Here is a 14,108-nt window from a genome sequence, read left to right as displayed (position 1 = left end):
ATCAACATATTTCCCTGTTATTGTATTTGGCATCCCCATGTCAGTCTGAGTGACGGAGTGCATTGTCACTTGAACAGGGAAAGAATTCAAACAATGTCAAATCTTGAATCAAGGTTAAATGTTTTTTATGTAAGTGATAGGGACTACTGGTTCTAAGTTGATTATATGAAAGGATTTAGAATGACAGAATGTTTTATTTCATTAAAAATTGTGTTAATTCATAAAATGCTCTGGAATACAAATATATGAAATCCACTAAGTGAAGTGTGGTGTCCAGGCCTTTAATAATAATACTTAATAAGCACTTTTCATCTGTAGCTCTCAAAAGTTTTTAACTCGTTCAGTAAACATCATTGTTCCCATTTTCCAGGTTGGGAATTTGAAGCATAAAGAGATGAAGTGATTTGAGCAAGATCATACAGAAAGTCAATAGCCCACGTGAGAGCAGAACCCAAGGTTGGCCACTGAACCATGCTGATTATAGTAAAGGGAGGATCTGATATACTAAAGAGTCAATGGGAATGAGAGAGGTTTTCCAATTTTGAGTGATGCTCATGTTTTCTGGAAATGATCCTAAAATAAAACAGGGGCTGACATGATGCAATTTTTTTGCCAGCTCCATCCCTCTTCCATTATCTTTGCTAATTAACAGAGATGTACCAAATTATCTATGCACATTGTGAACACCTGCTCTTTGCTCTGATCCACAATCTCTGAGTGAGAAAATTGCCATCAGCAGCTGGCAATGAGTTGCACCACAAAGCAACACGTTACATCAGGGCTGCACACTGCTACTAGAAAGATTTCTAAAGGCAAGACCAAAACAAAACGTAACAAAAACCTTCAGCCAATTTTTCTATGAGTATCCTGTATTGTAACCAATATAATCAATGTTAGATGGAGCTGATTCCTCTTAGGAAATATTTCCCTGGTGTGTAAGAAGTGTTCTGTCACATTCCTAGATAGTCTGCTCTGAGATGTTCCTTTCCTAAATGTTTTTTCTCTCTCTATGTGCTAGGCTAGAGTTGCCAGGTGTCTGATTTTCAACCGGAAAGTCCGGTCAAAAAAGGGGACCTGGTCAGATGTACTGACCGGACACCAAAAGTGTTAATGACCCGGCATCTCCCTCTGCCCTGCAGTCAGGCTCCTTGCCAGGCTGTAGCAGCTCTGGCCCCAGCATCAGAGCAGAAGGAGCCCAGCTGGGCAGGGGGAGAGAGGTGGAGATGATCAAGTAAGTGATGGGAGGACTGGGGAGAGAGGAGTGAGTGACATTAACAGCTTTGGGGGGAAGAGGTGGAGAAGGGAACAGTGCCTCAAAGGCCGGTTGCCATCAATTGGAAAGGTGGCAACCCTAGTGCTGGCTGATATTCTGGCACTTGACGCTGAAGGATCAGCTTTTTCCAGATTGTCATCCCTTTCCCCAGTTCAAAACCAGGATCACTCCACTTCCTCCATTTCTGGATCATTCTGAAATGATACCCACCCCAGCAGCTGAAACAGCAATTTTCTATATTTCCATTGCAGGCAATGTAAATGGAGTAAAGACTCGTAGCATCACATGGAGACTACTGCAGAAGCCAATGCTGCTGTGTTTCTTGTTGAGCTATTAGAGCAAAGAATGATTATTCAGGGTCACTCTGAGGACATTGAAAAGCATTGGTTCTCCCTAACTTCTTACATCATTCAGCTGCCCTCTTTGTTACAATTCACGTTACTTATTGTGCTTCCCTGCAAGAGCTTGTAGTGTGTTATCTGAACTGTAAAGTAATTCAAATGTTATTAATACCTGGGAGCATCCACAAAGTTAAGGTCACCAAACAGTTTCCTTTATAACCCTTTCCTTTTACACATTTATTGTTAGCATTGTGAAATATTTATCTTTTGGGCTGAAATTTCCCATACATGATTTCCACGTAAGAGTGATTTTTAATTGTTGTTAAACGTTTGCTCAAAAGCCTTCAGCAGTTTATTAAGTTCTGTGAGAATGAAAAGAACACTTTCCCCTTTTGGGCTGCTGCCAATGCACACTATACAATTCTGTCAACTCTGAGTGTTCACATCTAGAGAGCTGAGCTGTGCAAGGCTGCAGGATTTTTTAAGTGTACACTCATTAAGCATGCACCATTAATTGTAAACCCCACTTTATATCAGTGCAGTGCATCGACCACAGTGGTTTGTGCCATTGATGTAGTTACACTGGTGCAAATTGCCTTAATGTAGACGGGGCCTTAGTATATAATTTTCAATGTGCACTTATTGGTACCAGCCAGCCTTAAATTGCAGGTATGTTAAAAAAAAAAGTGATTGTAAAATGTGAGCCTCTTCACTCACGAGGTGAGCAAATTGAGCATACGCAGGGCTTGTCTACACTGCACCACTGTGCGGACTACGAGTGCTGCACTCTAACTGCCCCATGTGGAAGTTGCTGGTGTAAACTAGAAGGTACCTGCTAATACACATTAACGTAGTCCTCTGTCAAACAGGACTGTGCTAACGCAATCTAGGTACCTTTTTGTTTGCGTCAGGAGCATCCACACAGGGCAGTTAAAGTGGAATATTTTGGTGCACTTTGCAATTCACACCTCTGTAGTCCACAGGGCAATACAGTGCAAACATAGCCTTAGGAGTATTGTCTTACTTTAGTGACAGAACTAAGAATTTTCACTCCTGTTGGGAGATGAGCTGGATTCTTTTCAACTAATTTAAAAAAAAATCCCAGCTGAAGATCCTTCTCACTGATGACAGTAATCCAGGAACCAGACAGAAAACAGCTTTATTTCTAGATTCCAGGTGGGTTTGATTACTGGCTTGCAGTTAGAAACAACATCAGTTTTCCTGTACACTGGCACATTTGATGCAGAGTCACTGGGAGAATTCTCCCCCAAGGTCAGAGAAAGCCAAATTTTCAAAAGTAATGAGGTGCCTAATGATGATTTTCAAGAACACCTACTTATGTCAAACTCCTGCCATGATGCTACAGAGACCTGTATATAATAATAGGAGATATACCAATCTCCTAGAACTGGAAGGGACCTTGAAAGGTCATTGAGTCCAGCCCCCTGCCTTCACTAGCAGGACCAAGTACTGATTTTTGCCCTAGATCCCTAAGTGGCCCCCCTCAAGGATTGAACTCACAATCCTGGGTTTAGCAGACCAATGCTCAAACCACTGAGCTATCCCTTCCCCCCTAGAAGTTTTTAAATGTTCTGATCTCAACAGTCACAGTCAACCATATCACCAGCCTCCTGAAGATCCCCCCAAAAGCTGTCATAATTCTCATTCATCATAAAGCCCAAAGAACTTAATCAGCCTTCAGCTCCTTCAGCAACTCTGCTACTTGCTGGAATGCGATACCTGCCAGTTGTTCAGACCTTGGGTTTCCAAGATGCTGTGATAACTGGATAAAATGGACAAGGGGCTATAATTACTTTTTCCACCCCATAGTGCAGGGCAGTGTCTCTAGCCAACCTTGCCACCAAGTGATCCTCCATCCTTGCAGCCAGTATCAGAGCAAGCTTAAAAAAAAACTGCTATGAAGAAATAGCAAGAGAAGGCAATCCTACTGAATACATGTGTTTCCATTTCCCAAGCCATTTGTTACACTAACTACGAAGTGAGCCAGTTAAAACCTTCAGACTAATCTCCATTTTCCCCCCTAACAATTAGCAATGAGATTGTCTTTGCAAAGGAGATCTAAAAATTACATGGCAAATAGATAATTGGAATTTGCTGAAATACAATGTTGCTTTCTAAGCAGGGGCGGCTCCAGGCCCCAGCACGCCAAGCGCGTGCTTGGGGCGGCATGCCGTGGGGGGCGCTCTGCCGGTCGCCGCAAGGGTGGAAGGCAGCTCCGGTAGACCTCCCGCAGGCATGCCTGCGGAGGGTCCGCTGGTCCCGTGGCTCCGGTGGACCTCTCGCAGGGCTGCGGGAGGTCCACCGGAGCCGCGGGACCAGAGGACCTTCTGCAGGCACGTCTGCAGGTGGTCCACCGGAGCCGTGGGACCGGCGACCAGCAGAGCACCCCCCGCGGTGTGCCGCCGTGCTTGGGGTGGCGAAATGGCTAGAGCCGCCCCTGTTTCTAAGGTCCAGGTAATTAAGGAGGGGAGGGCAAATAAACTCTATGTCAGTGTCTCTGGGTTCCTTGCCCACCAGACCTGAGTCTGGCCCCTGCAGCCATAGCACTCTGCACTCCTATGTCCAGGTTTTCTACCATGCCAGACCAGTTGTAAGAGGCTCCACCATCCAACTGAGCCTGGGACAGTCTGCCCCTTCTGGGGTTCTCAATGAACACGAAAATAAAGTAACACAAATGAATTGTCCCACGAGTGCAGTAAGGCTCTCATCCTTCAGAATGCTTCTGTTAAGCTGTGGTCCCAACAAGGCTCACACGCTAACATGGTCCCATCAAAAGCGATCAGCATCAGGCCCTCCCTTCCTTCAGGGAAAGGCTCTTGGGCAATGGCTGTGTGAGGTGTTCCTGCCTTTAGCCATCCCTTTCCCCAGAAGCTGAGGATTGGAGTTTTGTCTTCTCTGATCTGCCACCAACTGTGATGTGTTTTGTTTTCTCTTTTTACACTCCTACCACCAAGTCTAACAACTCTTACAGGTGTGGCAGTGTGGGCTGACTGAGCTCCACTTTTTAGCAGGAAACATCAAAAAAATAATTTCATCAGATAGCTCTAATGATTATTTCTGAGGTTGTGTTTCTTTGCTTGTTTGAATTAACAGAAAAAAATGAGGATTTTTCTGAATGTAGTGGAATTAGATATTAACAAAGTATTTATTTTTATTAATAAACCACAGTCCAGTTAACATTATGATTAACTTTGTTAAAGATGTTTATGCAATATAGATAAACAAATAGGAATTGCCATTTATGCATTAAAATTTTATTGATGAAAAATAGCTACATTACCCCATTGATATTATAATTTGGCCCATACTCTTGGAACAAAGGACGTATCACTGATAATTCAAAATATATTTGCATTCAAGGGTTAGATGATGCAGTAGCACTAGCCTGTTCACCTTTGGAGTGCTTCAGGTTCCAATCCCAGAGAGTTCAATTGTGAGCTGCCCTACTCCATTGCACAGGCGATCCATGGGTTTCTGTGGGGGGAAGAGCAGCTGCCTCTGGGCCACTGGTCCCTGTCCCATCAAGTGGAAAGAGAATGTGCAGGCAGGGACAAAGTGTGTTCACTTTACCCTCTCCAACACATTGACAGGCACAACTAAGCTGGTGCAGCGCCTGAAGAAAGCTGTTCCAGGACAAGGGTCATGACTCACAATTCAGTTCCTGCTCTGGACGGTGCAACTATGCTTTGCCCTCACTCTGGGCAGATTGGAAGATTACAGTCTAGCCCATATTGTGTCACAAGTAAAAGTGCATATGGTGGTCTCATACAGACCCCGTTCATTCACAACACAAAATCACACCATCATTGCTAGTTTCTGCTTGAGGGGCCCAGGACTCATAGGGAGGTTTGAAGATCAGGATTAAGCTGCAATGGCAAAGCTGGGTGAATGCAGAACCTGGTTTAAACTAGTGCTAAGATCAGTCACTTTTCATAAGCACCAATTTCACTCACAAACTAAAACAAAGGAGAAAATTTTTTTCTTACACACTTTATAACATCCTAACACCTTGTTTATAACAGTAATTATAATAGAATCTAACTTGCAGCAAGTATTATGTATTAGTTTGTCCATGTTCATATCAAACTGTTGAATACTCAGGAGGCAGGTATGAACATGAAATCTTTCTATGCTCTCTTGTACACTGTAAGTCAGTAGCCAATTCATGATCTAATTTCACCCAGCAGCAGGATCCTTTAGCCAGGGTAGCAATAGCAAGACTGCCTCTTGATCCTGACTAAGGTTAAGGGGGAAGCATGACTGGTACAAGAAGTCTGAGACACAATGAAATGCAGCATCCATGAGGATAATATTTCATTGATATATAGTGCCTTTTCAACTCACTGATCAAGCTTTAAATTTGGAAAATAACAGGACAGTAGCCATTATTTACCCACTGGTATTGATTCTTTGTCTTCTGAGTGCTCATATGCTTATGGCTACACACACAGACATCAGTAACTCACCTGGCCTCATGGTTGAACAGCTTTGTCATTCTGTTTGGCTAACAAAATCTTTTTGTTCACTAATGACATTTAACAACTTACACTTAGCATTGTCAATGTTAAACACAAACTTTCCCATAATAACTCCTCTCCAGAATTGCGCTAAGCTGAAAGTCCAACCCACTACTTTTAGAAAGACTGGGGCTTTAGCCCCATAATGAAATTCTCATGCTGACCCTTCACTGTGTGAAATACTAATGTACTAATTGGCAGGGTTGGATGTTCTCTCCCTCCCCCTCGCCCCCTTTAACTCAACCTAAGACTTTGTTCCTGGCATATTAAATCCAAAAATAATTGAACATCTTCCTGACCATCCCACGTTTTATTGGGAAACCACCCAACCCTCTTCTATATCTATAACAAGCATGCTGATCAAGAAGAGATGAGTACATTCTCTCTTCCTACTGGCAAGATTCCCAAGGAGTAGTTTCTCAACTTCTGCGCCAGAATCCTTGCCAAAGCAAAACCATAATCTTGTGGTGAAATCCATCCTTTTTCCCAGCCTTTCAGATAGCTAAACCCCATGTCAGCCTAATTTATTGTTTTGCAGTTTGAACTGGTACAAACACTGCTACATAGCAACATGATGATTTATTTGTTCCTCCTTCCTTTACCCTCTCACAAACTTCCACCCTGCTATCTTGCCAGAGTTAAGAACAGGGTTGTGGCAAGGCATCTCCCATCTCCTCCACCTCGGCAGGCTCAGTGCTTCCCTCTCTGATGGTGAGGGGCTGGAGTAAGTCAGCCCCACCCTGGTTGGTGTTTATTCTCCCATTTGGGGGGGTTATTTCCCAATATTTTCCAGGCAAGCCTCAGGAGTGCCCCTCTGCCAAACAAAACAAAAAAACAAACAAACAAAAAAAGAAGAAACCAGTTCCAACACAAAATAAAGGGGAATACCTTTCCCTAGTCTCACCCGGACGGTGGTGGCCGTGTTATTGTTCCTTGGGTGCCAGTCCTTTTCCTAAACAGGCGTCTGTTATATCGCTTCCCCTGTACAGAGGAGAGCAGCCATCCACCCTGGAGAAGCCTTTCTCCCTGCTGCCACTAGCCCTGCAGCACCTTGTCTCTCCTCCCCATCTCTCACGGGAGGATAAGATTTTCAAGGTCTCAGGCAGCCCTTAATTGGACTTGGGTGTCCCTAATTGACTGGAGGTAACCCATTTTCAGCTTATAAGGGAAACGGTCTTTATCATTCTATGGCTAGTATACCTGCCTTCCATCACTCTTTTACAGCTGTCCAGCCCAGGGCTGCCCGGGGGGGGGGGGGACAAGTGGGGCAATTTGCCCTGGGCCCTGCAGGGGCCCCCACGAGAATATAGTATTCTATAATATTGTAACTTTTTTTTATGGAAGGGGCCCCCGAAATTGCTTTGCCCCGGGCCCCCTGAATCCTCTCGGCGGCCCTGGTCCAGCCTTTGTCACACTGTGTGACCTTCCTAAAGCAGTAGTTCTCAAACTTTTGCACTGGTGAGTGAGACCTCTGAGTGAGACTCCACTATAAATTAAAAACACTTTTTAATATATTTAACACTATTATAAATGCTGGAGGCAAAGCAGGGTTTGGGGTGGAGACTAAAAGCTCGTGACCCCCCCCCCCCCCATGTAATAACCTCACGACCCCCTGAGGGGTCCCAACCCCCAGTTTGAGAACCCCTGTCCTAGAGGGTAGCTCTGCACATATAGGTCTTGTCTACACTAAGACATTTTGGCTAAGAGTTGTCACTGTTGTTACCACCAGTTCTGCTCTGGTAGCAGAACCAGTGCAGACATGGTGCTGACAAAAAGTGGCATTTTAAGCACCAGGTCACATAGATCTGCTCTTAATAGAGTGAGACGTCATACAATAGCGCTCCCAATGTTGCTGCCACCAATGGAACTGAACAGGTGGTCATGACGGTGTGAAATGTCAGCAACATGAGCCAAATCCTATCTTCACTGAAGTTAATCCAAGCTTTGCTATTGATTTCAATAGAAGAAGGGCTGGGCCTCAAACACTTTCATCTTCCAGAGTATGAAAAAATTCTAATATGGATTAAACCAAACTACTACTATATAAAAGGAGTTTACCAAAATCAAAAGGTGAGATGATTCTAGACTAAAAACAATGCCCACAAACACTAGTACTGTAAATGCCTTTGTCATTTGTAAACTGAAGATTTCACAGATGGAGTTACAACATGGTACTTGAATTATTAATTTCATATTTAAGCAGCATTGCTCTGAGCAACATTTCATTTTTCAGATCTCCATCTCTCTTGTCATGCAGGGCATTGGGGACTTGATGGGCAAAACTGGACACACTTTAGCTTATATTTACATCATTTGAAATTAAGGCACAGATATGAGATTCTTAATGGAAGATTATTAAGCAAACATGATTTTTAGTGTAGCTCTTTTGTTAAGTATTGTATGTACTACAGAGCCTTACACAGCAGTCATGTATGCCATCTTGATTTTTCAGATACTTTCAGGGCATGTTACACATTATAGGCCATGATCCTGATTTTCTGTGCCTTTCAATGCTGTCCCTTTGTTTATTTTTTTAAAAAATAACCAAAAACGAATTCACTCATTGCATACAGACTTGTGTATTTCATATATGTGTGTTATTGTGATGTGTGGTTAATTTCCTGTGTGGGATTCATTACTGACATCTACTTTAAACTGTAATCTCATTGGTGCAAGAAGAGCTCAATTCTGATCTTACTTACACCTGTTTGATACTAGTGTAACTGAGGCCGGGGTCTACATGTAAAATTTAGGTTGACCTAGCGTCAGTGCTCAGGGATGTGAGAAATCCACACACCCTAGCATTATAGTTAGGTCAACTTAACCCCCAGGGTAGACACAGCTCGGTCAACAGAAGAAGGCTTTTGTGGATCTAGCTATCATCGCTCAGGGAAGTGGAGTGGACAAACTCCGTCCATTGATGTAGTCTGCATCACCACTACAGGGTTTCAGCAGCGTGGCTGTAGCATGGCAATGTAGACATGGCCTGAGATTGCACTCGTTTTTTAGTTCTCCTTCCCGTTAGCATCCCTTTCTGTTAGCACAGTATAAATAATGAATAGTTCTGGGGCAAATACTGAGGGATGCCTTACCTGCTTCATTCCTCAATTGGGGAATTCTGCACCAACCTGATTCTAAAGGAAAGTCATGTAGGCACAGAAAGGAGCACAGAGAGGCTCCCCAACACCCTCTGCAGCTCCCCATACCCTTCACTAGTCATGGATTGACTCTGATCACTCTTCACCCCCATACATATGCACTAACGTTCCCAAAAGGACTCTTCAAAGCAGTCTGTGTAGGAATGACAGAGGAGCCCACGACTGCTGAGGAGGGGGTTACAGTGAACCCTGCAAGAGTTAGTTGGTGGGGGCGGAGCTTGTTAGAAAGGCCAGGGAGTTTTGTTCTGTCTCGTCATTTGCCTGCCCACTATAGACTTGGGGCAATACTTTAATTTGGTGCATGATACTGATCCTTGCTTTGGGTCTAGGCCTCTCTCCTGCCTATCTTTCTATCAATTTTTACAGCAAGCTGCAACAGGTGATGACATGCTCAGTAAACCGCACTCTAGCAGTGTTGCTTTGAAGAAAGCTATGTGTGAACCTCTCCACCCTGCAGAGTAGTGTGCTAGGCTACATTAAGAGTGCTGGAGGTCTACATGTGACCACAGGTGCTCACTTTGACCATTCCTCCTCTAAAAGTATCTAGTTGATATTCTCTCTTGGTGGTGCCAATGTACGTTTTTAAGCTGGGAAGCAAAGGGCTCACTGCAGATGCTACTGAATATATTTCTCAATATACAGACAACATTCTACTATGCTGAATATGGTTTATACACTCATTTAAAGATAGAGTGGGATTCATGTAAACATTGGGCCAAATTTTCAAAATGTGTACTCTATACACTTCTAATTTATGCCCACTTTAAGGCCTTTTTACACTTCCAGAATGATGTAAAGTGGCCCTACCCCAAACCATAGATCTTCAAAGCCAGCATGTACATTTAACTAATTAATTAGTTAGGTGCAAAATTAGCCTTTTGTCCACACATTTCTCTGACTTGTGTAAGAAATTGTGGTAACTGCCCATAAAACCACAGACACCACTTTTAAAAATATGCATTCTAGTAATAATTTATGCAGGGTGTAAACAAAGGCCGAAGGAAGTTCCTGCAAGTGTATCTGAAATAACTGGGAACAAACTATAATAGAGTTAGAACAGCTTACAGGAATATCAAACAGAGCAGTATTAATGAATTGTCTGGACCCAGATTCTCGGCTACTGGAAATGGGCCCAGCTCCATTGAGTTCAAAGGAATTGAAGGGATAACTTGACCATAAGGGAACTTTCTTCCTAATCCAAATCAGAAAATATGTTTCTAAGACATTAATAACCACATTCATAAATTTCTAGAAAGAGAGACTCACACATCAGCTGGCATAAAGTGTCATAGTTCCATTGAAATCAATAAAGCTGCACCAAGTTATGCCAGCTAGGAATTTGGCCCTTTGTGTTCACACAGTCAACGACAACACTATGTACACAGGTAGTTTAGAAATACCAGACTAGAAAAATACTACTATTAACTTCCTGAATTCCCACTAAGTGGAGGTCATGCTACAGAATTTGCACAAATCAGGTACTTAGCCAACTAACGTATGGGATTTATTTGCAATTAATTCTGAGCACCAAGCTGGGGGTTGAGTAAATGCCCCTTTAAAATTGGGCCCTGTATTTTATCTTTCTTTTATTTTTTTAAATTTTGAAGTCTCATCCTGAAGTCAAAATACCCATAGAAAGAGGAAGAATGGAAGCTTTCAGGGCTGGGCCTATCGTAAGTGGCACATATGCAGTTCTACATCCATTTGGGGCTGGTCTACACTGGATGGGGGTCGATGTAAGATACGCAACTTCAGCTATGGGAATAGCGTAGCTGAAGTCGACATATCTTATTTTGACTTACCTCCCGTCCTCACGACCGGGATTGACGGCCGCGGCTCCCCCATCGACTCCGCTTCCACCTCTCGCCCTGGTGGAGTTCCGGAGTCGACGGGAGCACGTTCAGGGATCAATTTATCGCATCTAGATGAGACACAATAAATCGATACCCAATAGATTGATCGCTACCCGCCGATCCGGTAGGTAGTGTGGCCGTACCCTTAATGTGCTAAAATAATGTCACAGTTTTCAAATCAAATGTATAATTAAGTATGTGTGTTATTTTGTCACTTGGAAGAGGATTTTAAGTTATAAGGAAGCTACTTTTAAACAGTTTGGAAAGTCCAGAAACTCTAGTGTTCACCTATTTAGATTGTAAACTTCTCTTAGCATCTAAAACACCATCACAGGGTATGTGTCTTCATTGTTTGTACGGTGCATTGCATAATGGGACCTCAACCCTGATTGGAGCTTTCGGGTGTTACAGTAATATAATTTAAAAAATAAAATCAAGAAATTCATAGTTATGATTACCAAACAACTGTACATTAGTAGTTTTTGATGGGGCAGATTCTCTCATGTGGCCAAAATCTACTTGGTGCAGCAAGGGGCCATCAGGGAACTGGTTATGTCTCCCTGATTCTCTGCTCAGCTCTGCCTTAGCCCTTCCCCATACTTCGCTCAAGGCTGCTCTAATCTAGGAATGTTGCTAGTGATCCACAAGGGACCAGGGGTATAGCCAGAGTGTTTGTGCTAGGTGGTGTCCATGTGCAACAAAGTCAGCTACACTAGATCAGTGCCCACAGAAGACTCACATGTGCTGGGGCAGTTGCTAAGAAGATGCAAATGGTTTCCACTCCATTTGCGCTACTGCCTATGCAGGGAGGGGCGGGGGGAGCACTTGGTATTTGTTCAGTGAATCTGAGTATTCCTGGACCCTCCAGCCTTGCCCTTGACCCTCTCCATGTTTATCACTGAAACAATCTGAACAGTAAGATTGATGGAGCCCTTAAAGAAGACAGTTTAGCCATACACTGTGTGAGAACCTCCTTTGTAGATGCCCCACATCCTGTTCTTGCCTCAATGCACAGCAAAACCACCCAACTTATGCTTCCTAGATAGCCTTTCACACCACTAGGAAGGCAGGATTCACCACTCACTGTCATTGGGTGACATTTATCTTTCATGTGTAGCATTCTGCTTTTATTTGTTGATCATTTTTATACTTAACTTTTCTTAAAGGTTAGTAAAACACAAATTTCTCAATAAGGGGGATCAACATGCCATACTTATATAATCCAATTGCTATAAAAGTAGCTGAAAATTTCTTAACTCTTGAAAAACACTAAGGTTTTTTTCACACTTGAATAAAATAAAAAAGCTTAATGATTTTTCCTCAAACTTTTTTCAAAAATATTCATTTCTTGGTTGAGGAAACACAAAAGAAATTCCATCTCTAAGGTTGTTTGGGGGAGAAGTTACAAAACAACTGAAATTAGGGGCTTGCAAAAAAAATGCTTCCTCAGCCACAATTATAAGATAAAATATTATGCAATGCTAGAACATACTGTCCAGTATTACCCAATGCCCTCAGTTACCCAACATCTAAAATTTACTAAGACTAAATATATGATGTAGGGTGAGATGCCACATTTCAAATAAAAAATGGTCCTTTAATATAAAATAAGGCATAAGGATTAATTAAAAGAAACATGGAAAAGAGTGTGCAAATCTTAATTCCCCTACTGCACTAAATGATCATAAAAAGCCAAAAAATACCACCAAACCATGGAGATATCATCCTACTTTGCACATTTTCATTCACAAAGGCAGCTGACACGAAAACAGCATCCTATTAAGGTTATTCTTGGGAGTTTTAACTAGCGAGGCATGACATAAAGCTTAGTACATTAACAAAATTCTTACAGTACATCTCCCCCAAGAACAACACTGGACATTATGTTCTGAGGATAGCACATCAGTTAATAATATGGCATTTGTCTTTGTTTCATCTTAATGTACCTTAGTGAACAGATAGTATATCAGCTCTTGTAATGTTAGCTGCCATCCAGGCAAATGTTTCCTGGTATGACATTTCAAATAAAAAATGCAGAAGCTTTTGTCTCAGATGCTTGCCTAGCTGGATTTTCTTACCTTTGGTTCCATTGAAATGAAGCTGTGGGTACCTCTACTTGAGAGAACTGACCTTTTAATTGTTTTACTATGATAGAAGTGGTAATAATCCTTCAGTGCTCCAATCTGTTGGGAGGAAGAGACAGGGGAGAAAGAGAGAAAGAGAGAGATTTAATTTATGAAAAGCAGTTTTCTGTTTTTCATTTTTTAAAGGACTATAAATTATGCAATTTCCTGCTGTGCTGAAATGTTACTTGAACCCCAGTGATCATCTTTCAAAAGAAGGACATATGATATGAAATGGATGGAGTGTCCTTGAGGCAGCAACTGCAAAACCAACTATTATAATTGAGCTGCTTAGCCTGTCTGTATCTACCTTTTTTAATGTTTAATTTATATGCAGCATTTTAAGTAATTCTTTACCAATCTATATCCAAACTGTCTTCACATGGCAAGTATAAAAATCATCAAATAGCTATATGGTTATTAAAAAGCATTCCATCTAGTTTGCTCAAGGAAATGTACCATAAAATGCAGGCTAGGTTATTTATGTAATTAACTTACCCCAAAAAAGTCCTAAGCATCATATCATTCAGAAGGAATACAAATATATGATTTTGGGGGGGGAAAGGGAGGAGTGACGTCAGAACTCTTAATCAATTACTAGAAGTGCTTATTCAAGTTATGAGAAGTCAAAATGGGCAACTTCTAAATAACAGAATTCAAATTACTTTGTATCCATCACTTCAGTTTAGTCTGGCAATGTTGTTAGTTTTACCCAGCACCAATCTTTGTAATAAATTTTAAATCATTAACACTTGTTTTATAATGGATAGCCAGACTTTTAAGACATTACTTACACACATCCACACACACCCAACATCTTTG

At 42.1% G+C, this 14,108-nt stretch overlaps 1 protein-coding gene across 5 annotated transcripts in view; it reads right to left on the bottom strand.

The window, feature by feature from the left end:
• PCSK5 (proprotein convertase subtilisin/kexin type 5) overlaps nucleotides 1-14,108 on the bottom strand; it is a 285,728-nt gene that overhangs the window by 240,869 nt on the left and 30,751 nt on the right. For all 5 annotated transcript variants that reach the window (XM_039544180.1, XM_039544177.1, XM_039544178.1 and 2 more), the window contains exon 2: nucleotides 13,242-13,346. In XM_039544180.1, the coding sequence (XP_039400114.1) occupies nucleotides 13,242-13,346 (105 nt within the window). The remainder of the gene's footprint in view (nucleotides 1-13,241; nucleotides 13,347-14,108) is intronic.

The sequence above is a fragment of the Mauremys reevesii genome, linkage group 6 (assembly GCF_016161935.1).
Source record: "Mauremys reevesii isolate NIE-2019 linkage group 6, ASM1616193v1, whole genome shotgun sequence".
NCBI lineage: Eukaryota > Metazoa > Chordata > Testudines > Geoemydidae > Mauremys > Mauremys reevesii.
The sequence above is the reverse complement of the archived record's forward strand: the minus strand, read 5'-3'. Positions and strand labels throughout refer to the sequence as shown.